This window comes from Solea solea, chromosome 11 (genome assembly GCF_958295425.1).
Source record: "Solea solea chromosome 11, fSolSol10.1, whole genome shotgun sequence".
NCBI classification, from domain to species: Eukaryota; Metazoa; Chordata; class Actinopteri; order Pleuronectiformes; family Soleidae; genus Solea; species Solea solea.
In genome coordinates, this window is record NC_081144.1 from 9,676,297 (window position 1) to 9,689,703 (window position 13,407).

At 38.8% G+C, this 13,407-nt stretch overlaps 1 protein-coding gene and 1 long non-coding RNA gene across 4 annotated transcripts in view; one reads left to right on the forward strand and one right to left on the reverse strand.

The window, feature by feature from the left end:
- hnf4a (hepatocyte nuclear factor 4, alpha) overlaps window positions 1-13,407 on the reverse strand; it is a 19,676-nt gene continuing 6,269 nt past the window's right edge. Inside the window, exons 1-10 of one of the 2 annotated variants that reach the window (XM_058642891.1) lie at window positions 5,302-5,455; window positions 4,055-4,229; window positions 3,588-3,682; window positions 3,074-3,180; window positions 2,825-2,980; window positions 2,303-2,390; window positions 2,042-2,194; window positions 1,664-1,900; window positions 1,400-1,522; window positions 1-980 (exon numbers count right to left, since the gene is read on the reverse strand). In XM_058642891.1, the coding sequence (XP_058498874.1) occupies window positions 838-980; window positions 1,400-1,522; window positions 1,664-1,900; window positions 2,042-2,194; window positions 2,303-2,390; window positions 2,825-2,980; window positions 3,074-3,180; window positions 3,588-3,682; window positions 4,055-4,229; window positions 5,302-5,389 (1,365 nt within the window). In that variant the 5' untranslated portion in view covers window positions 5,390-5,455 and the 3' untranslated portion in view covers window positions 1-837. Of the gene's footprint in view, window positions 981-1,399; window positions 1,523-1,663; window positions 1,901-2,041; window positions 2,195-2,302; window positions 2,391-2,824; window positions 2,981-3,073; window positions 3,181-3,587; window positions 3,683-4,054; window positions 4,230-5,301; window positions 5,456-13,407 lie in introns of those variants that run through there. The other variant, XM_058642892.1, reaches the window with a different exon arrangement.
- Window positions 11,595-13,407, forward strand: part of LOC131468527 (uncharacterized) — an 18,601-nt gene continuing 16,788 nt past the window's right edge. For both annotated transcript variants that reach the window (XR_009241724.1, XR_009241723.1), the window contains exon 1: window positions 11,595-12,499. This is a non-coding gene — a long non-coding RNA (uncharacterized LOC131468527). The remainder of the gene's footprint in view (window positions 12,500-13,407) is intronic.

Here is a 13,407-nt window from a genome sequence, read left to right on the forward strand (position 1 = left end):
TAAAAATAGAGAATTGAGATTTATTAGTTCATGTTCACATTGTAAGGCAAAACAATGGCTGTTTTTTTTTTTAAAGGCAGTACAGGTTACAAGGCACAGTTTCCTCCATCAGTGAAACCATAACAAAGTACTAAACAAATATATATATATGTTTTTAAAACCAAAACAACATATTATTGGGAAATTTCCTCAGTGTGTCTGCATATGACTTTTACAAAGTGGCACCACAGAACTCATATGCACCAAGACTTTCTTGGTGCAAATTTCAACATGTTACATTTTTACTATCGTTTATATGTATATGCATTTCTCAGCGTATAAAACAAACCATGCCTATTTCAGTTTTGACAAAATGATGTTTTCTAAGCTCATGACTGAAACCACTCACTCATTCACTCATGAACATAAAACAAAAAAAAATACTGTGCAACGCAAAATACATGACAGTGTAAATAAAGCCTGTTGTAACATTCAAAAAAGTATGACCACATCTAACAAAAGCCTTACTGCACACTCTGAGGCCATGGTAAAGAATTGTGATGTTGCCCAATAATAAACTCTATATACAATATTGTACGTCTTTCTAAGTGTAGGTCTCATAGAAAAACTGCTTCCTTGGAAAGTTCCAATGCTGAGCTTTGGAGCTCGAATAGATCATATAACAAATAGATCTCTGAAAACTCAGAGTGGCAAGTTGCAAGAAACATAATTACATTCTATGTAGCTACCCTATTGTTTCAGGCAAGTGAACAGCTTCTTTGCTGATTGCATATAAACATACATAAAATGAATGTGGTTAACACAGTAAAAAAAAAAGACTAAGTATTCAGAGGATTGTTAGATGGCCTCTTGTTTTGTAATGGTGGGCTGAGGGATTGAGGTTGGCTGCTTCGGCGCTGTGGCTATGACCCCCTGAGCCATTTTGTAATGTTCTGAGCTGGAGGCAGTAGGTGGAGACGGGATTGGGGTTTCAGGAGTGGCTAAAAAGTAGAACACAAAGAAACAGGAGCACATGAGATGCAGAAACGGCAGCATGTGTTCTCCATTCTGTGGTAAAACATGTCATGGAGAAAATAAATAAGGAATAAGCATTTTTGTGGAATTTCCCAGAGCATTAACCAGAATAACAGAAGTTCTCTTTGACAAAATAATCCAGATTAGTTTCCATGAAGAATTTAGAGGATTATTTTGCCAAGCCTGTTTTCCCTTCCATCTACCTGACTAGACTGCACAGTATGGACTTTGGTGAGGGAAAGGTGATGAAATATTACAAATTTAGGTTGGATTCTTATCCCGATGACAGTTTGCTGTATTTGTAAAGCAAAAAGCTAAACTTTAAGTCAGAGATGGACACTGACTCTTGGATGCCACAACATTGTTTAATGTATTATGTACTTACAAATTTGACCATTATGGATCGGTGTTGGCATGTTGCTTGTTACTATAACATTGCTGCTGAGATGCTCCTGAACCAGGTGAGGGTGGAGAGAGTGAGGTGCATGTGGAGCTTCACTGGCAGAACCTAAGACACAAAACACACAAATATATCTGACAATGAGTCTCATAATTGTCCATAAAGTTAGGAGACGTAGATTCTGTATATTTTACAGCAAGGAATCATGTTTGCCCTGATGTTGATTCAAATTATTCTCAAAGAGCGCACCTCCGAGAAGCATTTCCTGAAGCAGGTTGTCAATCTTGGCCATGCCGAAGAGTTTGACAAACTGGATCTGTTCAATCATTTGCCAGGTGATGCTCTGCAGGGTTGGCAGCAGCAGGAGCAGCTCGCCAAAGCGGCCTCGGGAGTCATACTGCCTGTCGTTGATGTAGTCCTCCAGACTCACTTGGATCTGGTATCGCATCCGCTTGATTTTTCCAGGGTCGCTCAGACCTTTGGCATCTGTGGGCAAATAAAAGCAGGGGTGTTTACAAAAAGAGGTCTGTTAATGAGTTGTGAGCTTTAATCTGTATACAGTGTTCAGATGTTTTTTTGGCTTGAAGAGGCTCGTTCTCAATCTAAAGGATTAGTCAGTAGCAGTACCTGGGTCAAAGAAAACTATGGCTTTTAGGCAGGCATATTCATTGTCATCTATCTGAAGCTCCTGGAAGGGGAGCACCAGTTCATCCAGGATCCTCACTGATACCCTGCCCACCTCCAGCTCTGGACAGTTTCTGGGAATGATATGGTCATTTCCTGCAGGAGAATCATGAAAACACTTCATTATTTTAGATTTTTACACAGATGATTATTGACAATGTAAATGTGGTTAAACAGGTGTGTGTGTGTGTGTGTAATTTTTACCTAATAAGAGGATGTCTTTGTAAAGCATGGACCTTTTTGCAACACCGAGCAGGAGATGTTCTCCGGCATGAGCTCGCAGCAATGCCACCTGAAACACATGCAGTAACACACAATATCACACAACTGAATGGATTCATGAGGAAAATGCCTGATGGAAGACACTGGCTTGCTCTCTAATATAACATCAGCAAATCAGTTACCAAGGCCTGGTGATCACAGTGTTAATGATTCAGCTTTTTCTTTCCAAGTCGGGATATAACTTTAAAACAAGCTCATCATATCCTAACTGAGGATTAAAATTCATTAACCACTGTGATAGAAAAGATTACAGGTGATGAAAAAAGAAAATCTGTAGACCATTGAGATATTTTGTCTCCCATCTTTCAGGAAAGAACATATTCAGTGTGTCTCTGCCTGTGAGCTCCTGAAGACCACACCATGGTTTTTCAGTGGGCTGGTTGATGAGTGACCAGAGTGTCTATACTACTATGTACACTGTGTTTGTGTGTGTATGAGGCTTACCTGGTCATCTAGGGGCAGGTCAGAGAAGGCTGGGATATACTTGGCCCACTCCACCAAGACCAGCAGCTGCTGTTTCATGGACTCGCACACATCTGTGATGGCGGCAATCTTTTTGGTCCTTATGTCGCCGTTCAGTATGGGAGCAGGGGAGGTGATCTGCACGAGGCAAAAGCAGACGTGAAATGACTTGATGTCTTCTTAACGGTGGCCAATAGCAGTTAGATGTGGGTGTTATAGAGAATTTAGTACCTGTCTTGACAACATGTCTGCCTGGATTAGTGCATTGATGGACGGTAAACTGCTGTCTTCATAGCTGGACCTCCTAGTGCTGATTCTGTCTCTTTCGTTTTGCACAGCTGAAAATAAACAAACACTGATTTGTATTCAGTTGGTACATGCAGAAGAAAAATGTAATGTTTTATATAATTTAAATGTGTCAGAGGGGAAGTGTTCAATTTCCATTAATTTCTTTGTTTGACAAAATTGGACACCGGGCCATCTACAAGAAAAATGTGTCTGCCAAGGTTGTCATGTTTATCAGTATATGGCTATTATTGCTTGGAAATGTTTGCTCAGCATAAGCTGGTCGGAGACTTCAGCGCTTAGCGGAGTGAACATTAACGAAGTGCTTCTCCACTGGGTGTTGCAACATATTCACACGAGCCATGTCAGCTCAGTAGACACAGCTCACACTGTGGCCGTGATTTGCTGAAGGGGAGACATAAAAGTATGTAATAAAATGGCTTGAAAAAACGTTTTATACCTTCTTTCTTCATGCCAGCTCTGAAGCATTTCTTCAGTCGGCAGTATCTGCATTGGTTTCGCTTGTCTTTGTCCACAATGCATTGTCTGTTGAACCTGGAAAATGAATGGCATGAGTTTTAAGTGAATCCATTAGAACAGCAGGGATTGATAGATTGATTATTTTCTTTATCACATATAGTTGTAAACTGCATAAAGATGGATTTTGGAGTTTTAAATGGTTGTGGGAAATCATTACAAGCACGTTTCCACTACTTTCTACTATTTTTCTGACAATGTATTCTTATTGATTGTGCAAAAAAAGTGATGAAAAGATGTAAGAATTTAAATTGTTAATTAGAATCTTACAGCCAATGATTTACTAAAGACTGCTTTGCTTTGGTGCGGTGTAAATTGTAACCCTTTGCTTCACAGATGATGCAAAACCTCTGTTTATTTCTCTTTACCCAGTCACAGATCTGTCCTCACCTGCAAGAGTACATGTGATTTTTGCGAACGCTGCGTCTGAAGAAGCCTTTGCAGCCGTCACAGCTGGAGGCCCCGTAGTGTTTGCCAGTGGCTCTGTCTCCACATATGGCACACAGGCTGCCCGCCACCAGATGGCCAGTAGCGTTCATGTTGGCACTTTCTGCTGGTGAGGAGTCTGACACATGGAGAGAAGAGAGAAACAGGCATCTAATCAGTTTGAGACATGTAACAAGGTGACACAAAAGCTGAGATTTTTTTGTTTTTTTTAATACAAGAAAATCATGAAAAAAGCCATCAATAAATATGTTTGATCATTTCAGAGGGTGTGAAGTAGTTTCTACTTGATTATCAAATTGGTTTAATTTAATAAGGTGTGAATGGTGGGACTGAATACAGTGATAAGCTCCAATGACAGCTGATCAAAACCAGTCTTTATGAGAACCTGTCTGAGTAGCTCAGATAGAGTCAACAACAGAATAATTAATGTAGCCTTGATTAGCCTCTGAAAAGCAATCACTGGAGACAGTTTTCTCTCTAGCCACATTTTCAGTCACCACACAGAGTCAATCAGTCATGACAGATGATACGTACTAAAAATGGCAAACGATGATTCATGGAAGGACATTGTTGTTCGTCTTTGTAACAGAGCAGAAATATGTAAGTGATGGTAAAGTTGAGTGAGGAGGTAGTATAACAAAGGTCCCTCTCAGGCTGCCTGTGTTAGTCTCAATGGGAATCTCAGAATCAGGATCAGAGCCAGGCGTCATGGGAGACTGGATATATAAATATGTTGGTGTCATTATACGCACATCTCAAAAAAAATAAAGAAAAAGAAAAAGGAAACCAATTTTCTTCACTTAAGATTGTGGGAACAGACCGTTTGTAACAGGAGAACTATGACCATGATACTCACACTGCTGCTTCATCACAGAATAAATAACAGTTTAGTCAATCTGACACCACATCTCTCTACAAACTGAAAACAGGGTACAATGGCTTTGACCAAATGACCTAAGTGCACTGAGAGTAGAGTCTCATAAATCAAAATCTCTTAATGTTTCACCATCACACACAGAGGTGTTCAAAGTAGATCCCTGCACAGGATCTCCCCTCATCTGAGCAGAAGCACATGGACACATGACCCCCCTTTTTTTTTTTATCATTTCTGTCCTGCACTATCATGCCCAAAGTTTTAAATCAGCAAAGTTATCAGAGTTTAGCGCCATAGCTTCATATATGAGACTCACCTGTGCCCAAGGGGAGCACTTGCATGTTTTCGAACTCCAGCGTGGTGTAGGCTGGGTCCAGAGCCTCGCTGTAGTCTGCCATGTCCATGTCTGCCAGTGCTTTGGACAAACAAACTCTCAACTACCTGACAGTGGGACAGAAAGACTTGTCCAAGAAACTAATGTGCCCCCCACCCTCACCCCCTCCTCCTCCTCCTCCTCCTTCCCACACCCCCACACACCTATGCTAATCCCTCATACACCCCTCCCTCTTTTAGATCCTAGCCCCGCCCACTGTCAAGGTAGCTCCTTGGCCCAGTTGAGTGAGAGGGGGACACACTGGTGTCAGAGAGGAGACCAGGGACTGACAGCAGAGCTTGCCTCCTTCTCCTCCTGCCCTCTCGTGCCGCTAACCAGCCAGAGGAGAGGTGGAGTGTCTCTGTGGTTGATGGTTAACTATAGTCCCTTCAGAGGTGAATCACAGGGTTGTTGTTTTTTCTCTTTGGTAGAAGAGATAGCGTAAATTTGATATCATCCACCTCTTCTTGGTTCTCAGTCAATAATGGGTAAACAATTTCTCCATGTGAGAGCATGTGAGGTCGATCCACGAGCCGAATCACTCTTCCACCACCTAAAACCAGTTGGAGACTGTCCTGTCTGTGACATGCTGAAATCACATGCAAGCATGTTACGTTACAAAGCAGCTGGGAACAAACAGAAGTGCAGCTTAGATTCTTGTGGCTGCATGAAGGCCTCATTGGTAGCTTACTTTTTACACCGGTTTATGCGACAATAATCACACGCCTACTGAAAAACCCTCAAACTGAAGAAGACACAGAGAAAGAGACAAAAGTCATGTTCTGACATTTTGCATGTGAACCAGAAAGTTCAACAACTGCATCTCAACTACTCAGATTACACTGGAAATAACGAGGGACAGTTAGTTTTAAGGGAGCAAGCTCCTCTAGACCTGCCTATCAGATGGTTGAATAGCCTCTGAATCCCTCTCCTTTGCATACATTTTCTATGTTGAAATTGGGAAGTTGTTATCTGATTATTTCTGTAACTCACTTCTCTTCATGATGACAGCCATCTCTCTGTGTGTGGTAGAAAAGTGGGTTCATCTGACTGTGCAGTTTTTAAGTGTTTAGACCAACAGTTGGGATAAATCTGCTTACTGACACTGACCCGCAGGTTACTACAGGTTAATACACAAGAATATTGTAGAAAACCATCAGGTTATATGAATGTTAATGCTTTGCAACCACAATATGAAGGGGAAAAAAAACAGAATAAAAGAAAATATCAGCTTGGATTTTCAGTAATGTCCCCACAGTAATAACTAATATATCAAGATATTAAACTGAGTTTACACAAACACAAACTAACACATTCAGTAATTAATCTAAACTAAGCAACAGTATTCATGAATTACTTTGCAAATTTAAATTGTTCTTAGTAAATCAGCTCGTAATATACTGTATGATACAAAATTAAGGACTGAAGACCAACCATAATGTAGCTTTTATAATAATTGAGTAATACAATATTAGGATACATAGATCTGTTTTGTATAATTAATACTTTTACTTTTCATTCTTAAGTTACAGTTTCACACAATGGAACTATATTTTAAGTAAAGGATTTAGTTCATGATGTGTAACACTTTGGTGGAAGAATTTGGTTAATTGTGACATTGTGGAAAATACGATTCAAGACATATTGTCCCAGTGATTTTGAATAATGCACATTTATTTACTTTAAGCTGACTAAAACCTTAAGCTGATGCCGTGTGTTTGTAAGGAATTATATTTGAACTGTAAGAGTGTATTTAAAAAAAAACATATGGGTTAAAACCATACAGTATACCGTGAATGTCTGTCTGTATCTGACAAAGAGACGAGTGATCTTGGGGGCTTTAACATTCATGAATGTTTATAAATATACAGTATAATATAGATACATCAATCAGGCATTTGGGAGAAATTCCACTTTTAACAAACCTGAGGCTGAAAAGATAAATAAATAAATGTTTATTTTATGATAAAACATGACAAAGAACCTAAGTTGGATCAACATCAACACGGATGTGAAAGAAGAGCCTGGTTTCTTTATACAGTTATACAGTTAAAGCCTGTTGGTCCTCTGTTTTCTGCACTGTAATTATTAATAACATTATGTATTTAGAGTTATTTAGTGTACCAGCTATAATTAAATACAGTGCAATCAAATTCATTAGACCTTTCTTCACTGGGCTTCTCTGAGAAGTCAGACATTAATCAAGCATAACATTTGACCACTAATCTTTTTGTGCAGTAATCTAAGTAAATAACTTTATTTGACTTTAATCAAGAAATAATAATGTGCTTTACTATTTTTTCAGGTTTTTTTTGTAAAAGTAATAATATTTTGAAGTATCATTTTGGTTAAAGATCTTATACATACTGGCGGATTAATCATTACAGAAACATAAAAAAAAATGATTTTGATAATTACCAATTCTGGGTTAGGGTGACATTATTAGGTTGTTAATACTGATACATTTATTTGTGCAGCAATTTCCATCAAAGAGGCTTTAGTTTGAAAAAAATAAATGTTTAAAGTAAAGAATTGTTTGTAACTTTCCTTTAGGTTTTTCATTTGTCATTGGTTCAATTTAATGTAGTGGATTATAAAGTGAAATGTTTTACTGGGTAAATGTAACTATAAAGTTGCAGGAAATAGAAATATTTAAGTAAAACACGTGCAACAGAATATATTGACGTACTTGTGTGAGTTTGCGTGAAGAAAAAGTGAGGCATACAGTAAGTATATGAGGTAATATAAAATATAATAATATAACTGGGCTTATAAACATTATTTTCCCACTACAACAGCAAAGTGTGTCAAACTTTGAACTGCGAATGAGATGCTTTTATATTTTCTCACATATAAATTCAGAGCACATGTGATCTCAGTCACACTGTAATTCTGTGGCACACTATCCTGCATCCTGCGTTTGTTTTCATCAAATAAATGTCCTGCTTGCGCAAAAGCTTCCACCTCCTACATGTAACACAGCAAACAGTAGTCTTGTATTTGAAGAGAAAGTGTCAGTACATAAGAACAGGTCAACGATCCCAAGTTCAGCCAGACCTCAAAAGCAGTAAAGCCCATGCAGGCGAGCTTGTTAACCATACACTCAAATTATACTAGGGACTCGTAAAATTATTTTCTTTCGGCAAGCAAACACCATAACATTCCATAGGGCTCCTGTGCATGATTCAGAGATGATCTGTTCAGTGATTAAATGTCGCCAAAATTCATACAGTGTCACACAGAAAAGGAAATGGGGGAGATGTGATTAAAAGCCATAGAAACTGTTCTTTACTGTGTGTCAGTGGAGGTCACATGATTAGATTCATTGATCTTTGGCTCTGAGTAAATGCAATGAGGTCCTTAAAAAGCCTGATTAACTCAGTACGCCCATGATCAAAAAATGATTAGCAGCCTCCCATACTGCTCGCACACGATTATTCCGCATCAAACGTGGCTCCGTTGGAGCATGTTCCTTCGCTTGTGTGTACAGAGGTCAGGCATTACAACATTTCTTCATGTTCGATCTGCTTGTCTGCAGTGCCCATATTTGCTCAAGAAGTGTGCTGATTATTTCAAAGCAGTGAGCGAGTGATCAGAGGGGGAGGAGATGCAAGGATGAGAGAATAACTGTGCAGCTATTGACTCACTCACAGCAAATCTTATCAGGCCCGTCATTAAAGTCCTTTTACAGCTGCAACCATCTTAAATTTCTGTGAACTCCTCAAGGAACAGTCATATACAGCGACAATAAAACATAATCTGTAAAAGTTATAGATGCCTTAATCACGTACTGACAAACTGTTCTGATGTGGTAGATAGAGCTGGTAAGTTAGAAATCCTCCTTTAACATTGATGTGGGGGGGGGGGGTTGTGCTAACATGCTGTATCTACATTCCCACAGTGCACAGGCTGGATTGACACATGTGCAGGAAGCACATGTTCATCCTGTCACTATTTTATAATAACTCAACTTAACTGGCTATAAAGGTGTGCTGGAGTAGAAAAAATCTACTGGACCCAACATGATGAGTTGAGGCAGTACGGAAATCAGAAAAGTAAACGCGATCGTGCGTATATGTTTGGTAATCTGAATTTCTGAGTTCCTTCAGATCGTAAAATTGGAAAATGGGAGCAACCTCACAAACTGCAACATATCATTTCAAGATGGCTGCCACTCATAAAGCAAACACTTCTCTACTTTTACTTTTTATTGCACTTCTCTGTATTCTTGGTTTCACATTTAAGCATAATCATCACATAAAACTACTGACAGTTTTTATATGCGAACGTGTTGCCACACTGTTCGATTGGAGTGTTTATAATTTGCTTATACTGCGAAAGAGCAAGAACAATAAAGGCTTTCCTGTCAGTGTTCATGACAGACACGAGCCTCCACGAGGTGACGTAGTTACACCACACAGGCGTAGCACTTTCAGTACTTGCAGTCATCTTAAACAGTAGGACAATGCAGAATAGGTAAGAATGAAGAGAAATATCTTCATTCTTTTTTTTGTTACTGTCCACCAGTGACACTTGGTCCGAGGCTTGAAACTGCAACGCTAATTCTGTGCTTTTGAGACCCACTCGTAGGGGGGCGGGACCTCATTCGTAGAATGTAAACAGTGTCCGCCATCTTTGCTAACAGTTAAGCTAACAGGACCAAGTGTCACTGGTGGGCACGTAACAAAGAAAAGAATGAAGTTATTTCTCAACAGGGGAAACTGAGGTTGGGAAGCACAATTCCTCAAAAATACTACCGCTATTCTAATAATACAAAGCTAAAACCGGTGAAGTATTCCTTTAATACTGTACTAATGACCTGTATTGGTGTGTCAAAATAAGATGTTTACATAAATGTACTGTATGGGTATGTGTGTGTATACATGAACCAAACTGTTGTTGATCTGTATGATCAGAACTGTATATAAAAGGTACCGTGTTTATTTTTGTGTTTTTTTTAACCTTTGCCTGGGGACGCTAGATGGAAACTATAGCCTTTGGCTATAATCTGGTGTGTTTACATTCTTGAAATGTTCATTAGCATGCACTGTCCCTTCCAAATGAATTGTAATTGTGAATTGTGAAAAATGATTTTTCACCAACATGGTATACTAGCAGTTGGCATAAACCTCTGTGAGTGTTACGTGTGCTGACACTAGCCGTCAGCTCACAGCACTGTTGTGCAGTTCAACAGCCATGGAGAAGTACAAGCATGGCTCATTCATAAATCTTGCAATAATTATTTTTAATGTGAGAGCAGTGGGAACAACCTATTACAACTTATTATCATACAGAGTGTATAGTATAATCCATATTTTGAGAATCACTCTTTATTTATTATTAAAATTTATTAATTATTTATTCATTCATTCATTCATTCATTCATTCATCTTCTACAGTTTTATCCTCCACATGAGGGGGCGCTGGTGCCAATCCCAGCTGACAAGGCATGACCAGTCCATGACAGGGTCACATAGAGACAAACAACATCCACTTCGACACCTACGGTCAGTTTAGAGTGTCCAATTTTGCCTCATCCTCAAATCTGCTTTTAAATCTGTTTTTAGACTGTTGGAGGAAACCGGAGAACCCGGAGAAAGCCTGCGCATACATGGGGAGAGCATGCAAACTCAAAAAGTCATTATAAGAAAACATATGATAGGTCAACCAGCTACAAGATGAGTATCTACGATAAACATTTGATTCACATTAAAATAAGAAAAACAAATCAAAGTTTCAAATCTTTATCCATAAGCATTCAAGGAGTAAATGTCACAAATGACCCCTTTCAAATTCATTTTAACAGCATTGTAGTCTGTGTCTTGAATGTGGCGCATGTTTAAACAGCATGTTGGACAAGGAAACGATACTCTGTTGTAAATGTGATGTTGAACGATCTAAATATACCCAGCATAATTTTTTATGGTTGTAGTAAACATTTGGAACGATTGCTATTACACCTGAGGAACTATGGGAACTAAAGCAATTGTCCTTGACAATGCGAATAAAGCACATTTTCCTTAAAGATCCACTGTGTAGCATTTAGTTTGTTATCAGAAATGTAATGTGCAACCTATAAGTATGTTTGTATAAGTGTATAATCACGAGGGTCTAGTATTCACTCTCGTCACCTTTGTTTTTTTTGTTGTTGCTGAACATTGAAGTTAAGATATTATATTATGTAAATAATTAATCATTGCTTTGGGAGGAGGCCATGTATATAGTCTCATTAGGCATATAGTCAAAATTCACTCAAAAGTTTTGAAATAAATGGGAAAAAAGGGCTTACTGCACTGTGCTTAATAATTTAGATAAAAATGTATTAGTAATATCTACATTCATTTCACTTAACTGCATTTTCTATATTGTTTTATGCTTTATTATTTATTTCAGTGCTTTTTTGTAAATCTCTCTGGAGTTTATCTAATGTGTGTGATTCTTTGAACATACGTGTCACGTGAATGTTGTTTGCGACAGACAACAAGGTCTCATGTTTCCGTTTAGAAGCAGCACAGTGATAAAGGTTTGCAGCTGACAACACCTGCCCTGTTTAACACGTATCAAATACAGCGCAAGGGCTGCCATGCGGAAATATGATGGGCCAGAGAGTTGCTGTCTTATAATCAGTCACCCAAACGCCTGCCCCGGGGCTAAAAGTCAAAGGATCGCTGAGACCTGATGTAATACGTGTGTGATTCTCCCCTTTGAAACTTCAAACTCCAGTTTGTGAACAAAGTCCTGTCTATCTTCTGAATAGGAATCTCCGACCACTGACCAAACTCCATTTGCAACCACTGCCTATTTGTACCTTCTCCTCAATGAGTACATTTCATTTCCCCAAGTCTGATCTCAAAGGCATGCAGCAGGGTAGCAACTTAGTAAAGTCAAAAAGGCAGGAGCCAGCAGCTGGGAGGAAAAGACGATCAATGTGGCCTGGAAGAGTTATTAAGATGTGGAATATACACTGTCCGGGGATCTATTTTGTTTCTTTGTGAGAAAGCCACACCGCAGGGGAAATGTGAGTGTTTGTGAGGCACATCCAGGAGCGTGTTGATGTTGATAAGAGTAAAACAGAAGGAGACAAGGCCAGCAGAAAAAAGCTGCTGCTGCTCTGCTCTCCCGCAGTAGATGGAGGAGATAGGTGAGTAGAGTGTCATGGCAAAGACCTTGTCAACAGATAACTATCTGCAAATAACACAGCTTATGCAAGCCCCTGTGGATGACCAGGGGAATATCATATTTTCTGTGACACAGGGATAATTATCATTTATTCTACTTTCATTATCTATGAGGATGAAGAATGATTTTTCGTTTTTGTTTTGGAAGATCAAATGATGTTTTTAGAAAAATGATTCACTAATGGTGTAATTTTAGTGTTTGTTGTTGTGCCTGATTGAACAAACTGTACTGAAATTGTTTTGTCCTCCGTTAATGATGGAAACTACTTTTTACACAGCTTGATTAAATAACTTATTTTAACGTTTTCCTGTCAGATAAAGCTCTCGAAGCCACCAGAGAAGCTAATTTGGCCACAGAGGCCTACAAACAGTGAACCATGTTCCAGGTAATTCACGCTAGGGATACGGTTTTGAGCTTTTTGTGTTAAAATGACAGATGTGCATGTATTGTCTGGTTGGTTCGAGAGACTGCCGTGCCTTTTTAGTTTCTGTTTAGTCACATACCCTCACATATTTAACTCTTTTATAAAGATGCCACGGGTTAATATTGGATCTTTTTCTCCTGAAACAACAATGATTCTCACCCGTGATGACAGTTTGGGCTAATGATAAACTTCAAGTGTCAATTTAGGTGTGATACTAGAGGTTTATAAAATGTAAACAAATATTTTTTAGCAAATAAATACGGTGCTATGTCATTAGTAAAGGACATTTTCTTTGACTTTTTTTAAAAATGTAATTAGAATTATTTTGTATCTGTGTGCTTGGTCTGTGATTCCTTATTGAAATGTAATTCTCCTTGCAAAATCCACAACTTTGTGGTTCTCATGCACACTTAAAAAATATGTTTTCATGCTTAGGGTTCTGTTGT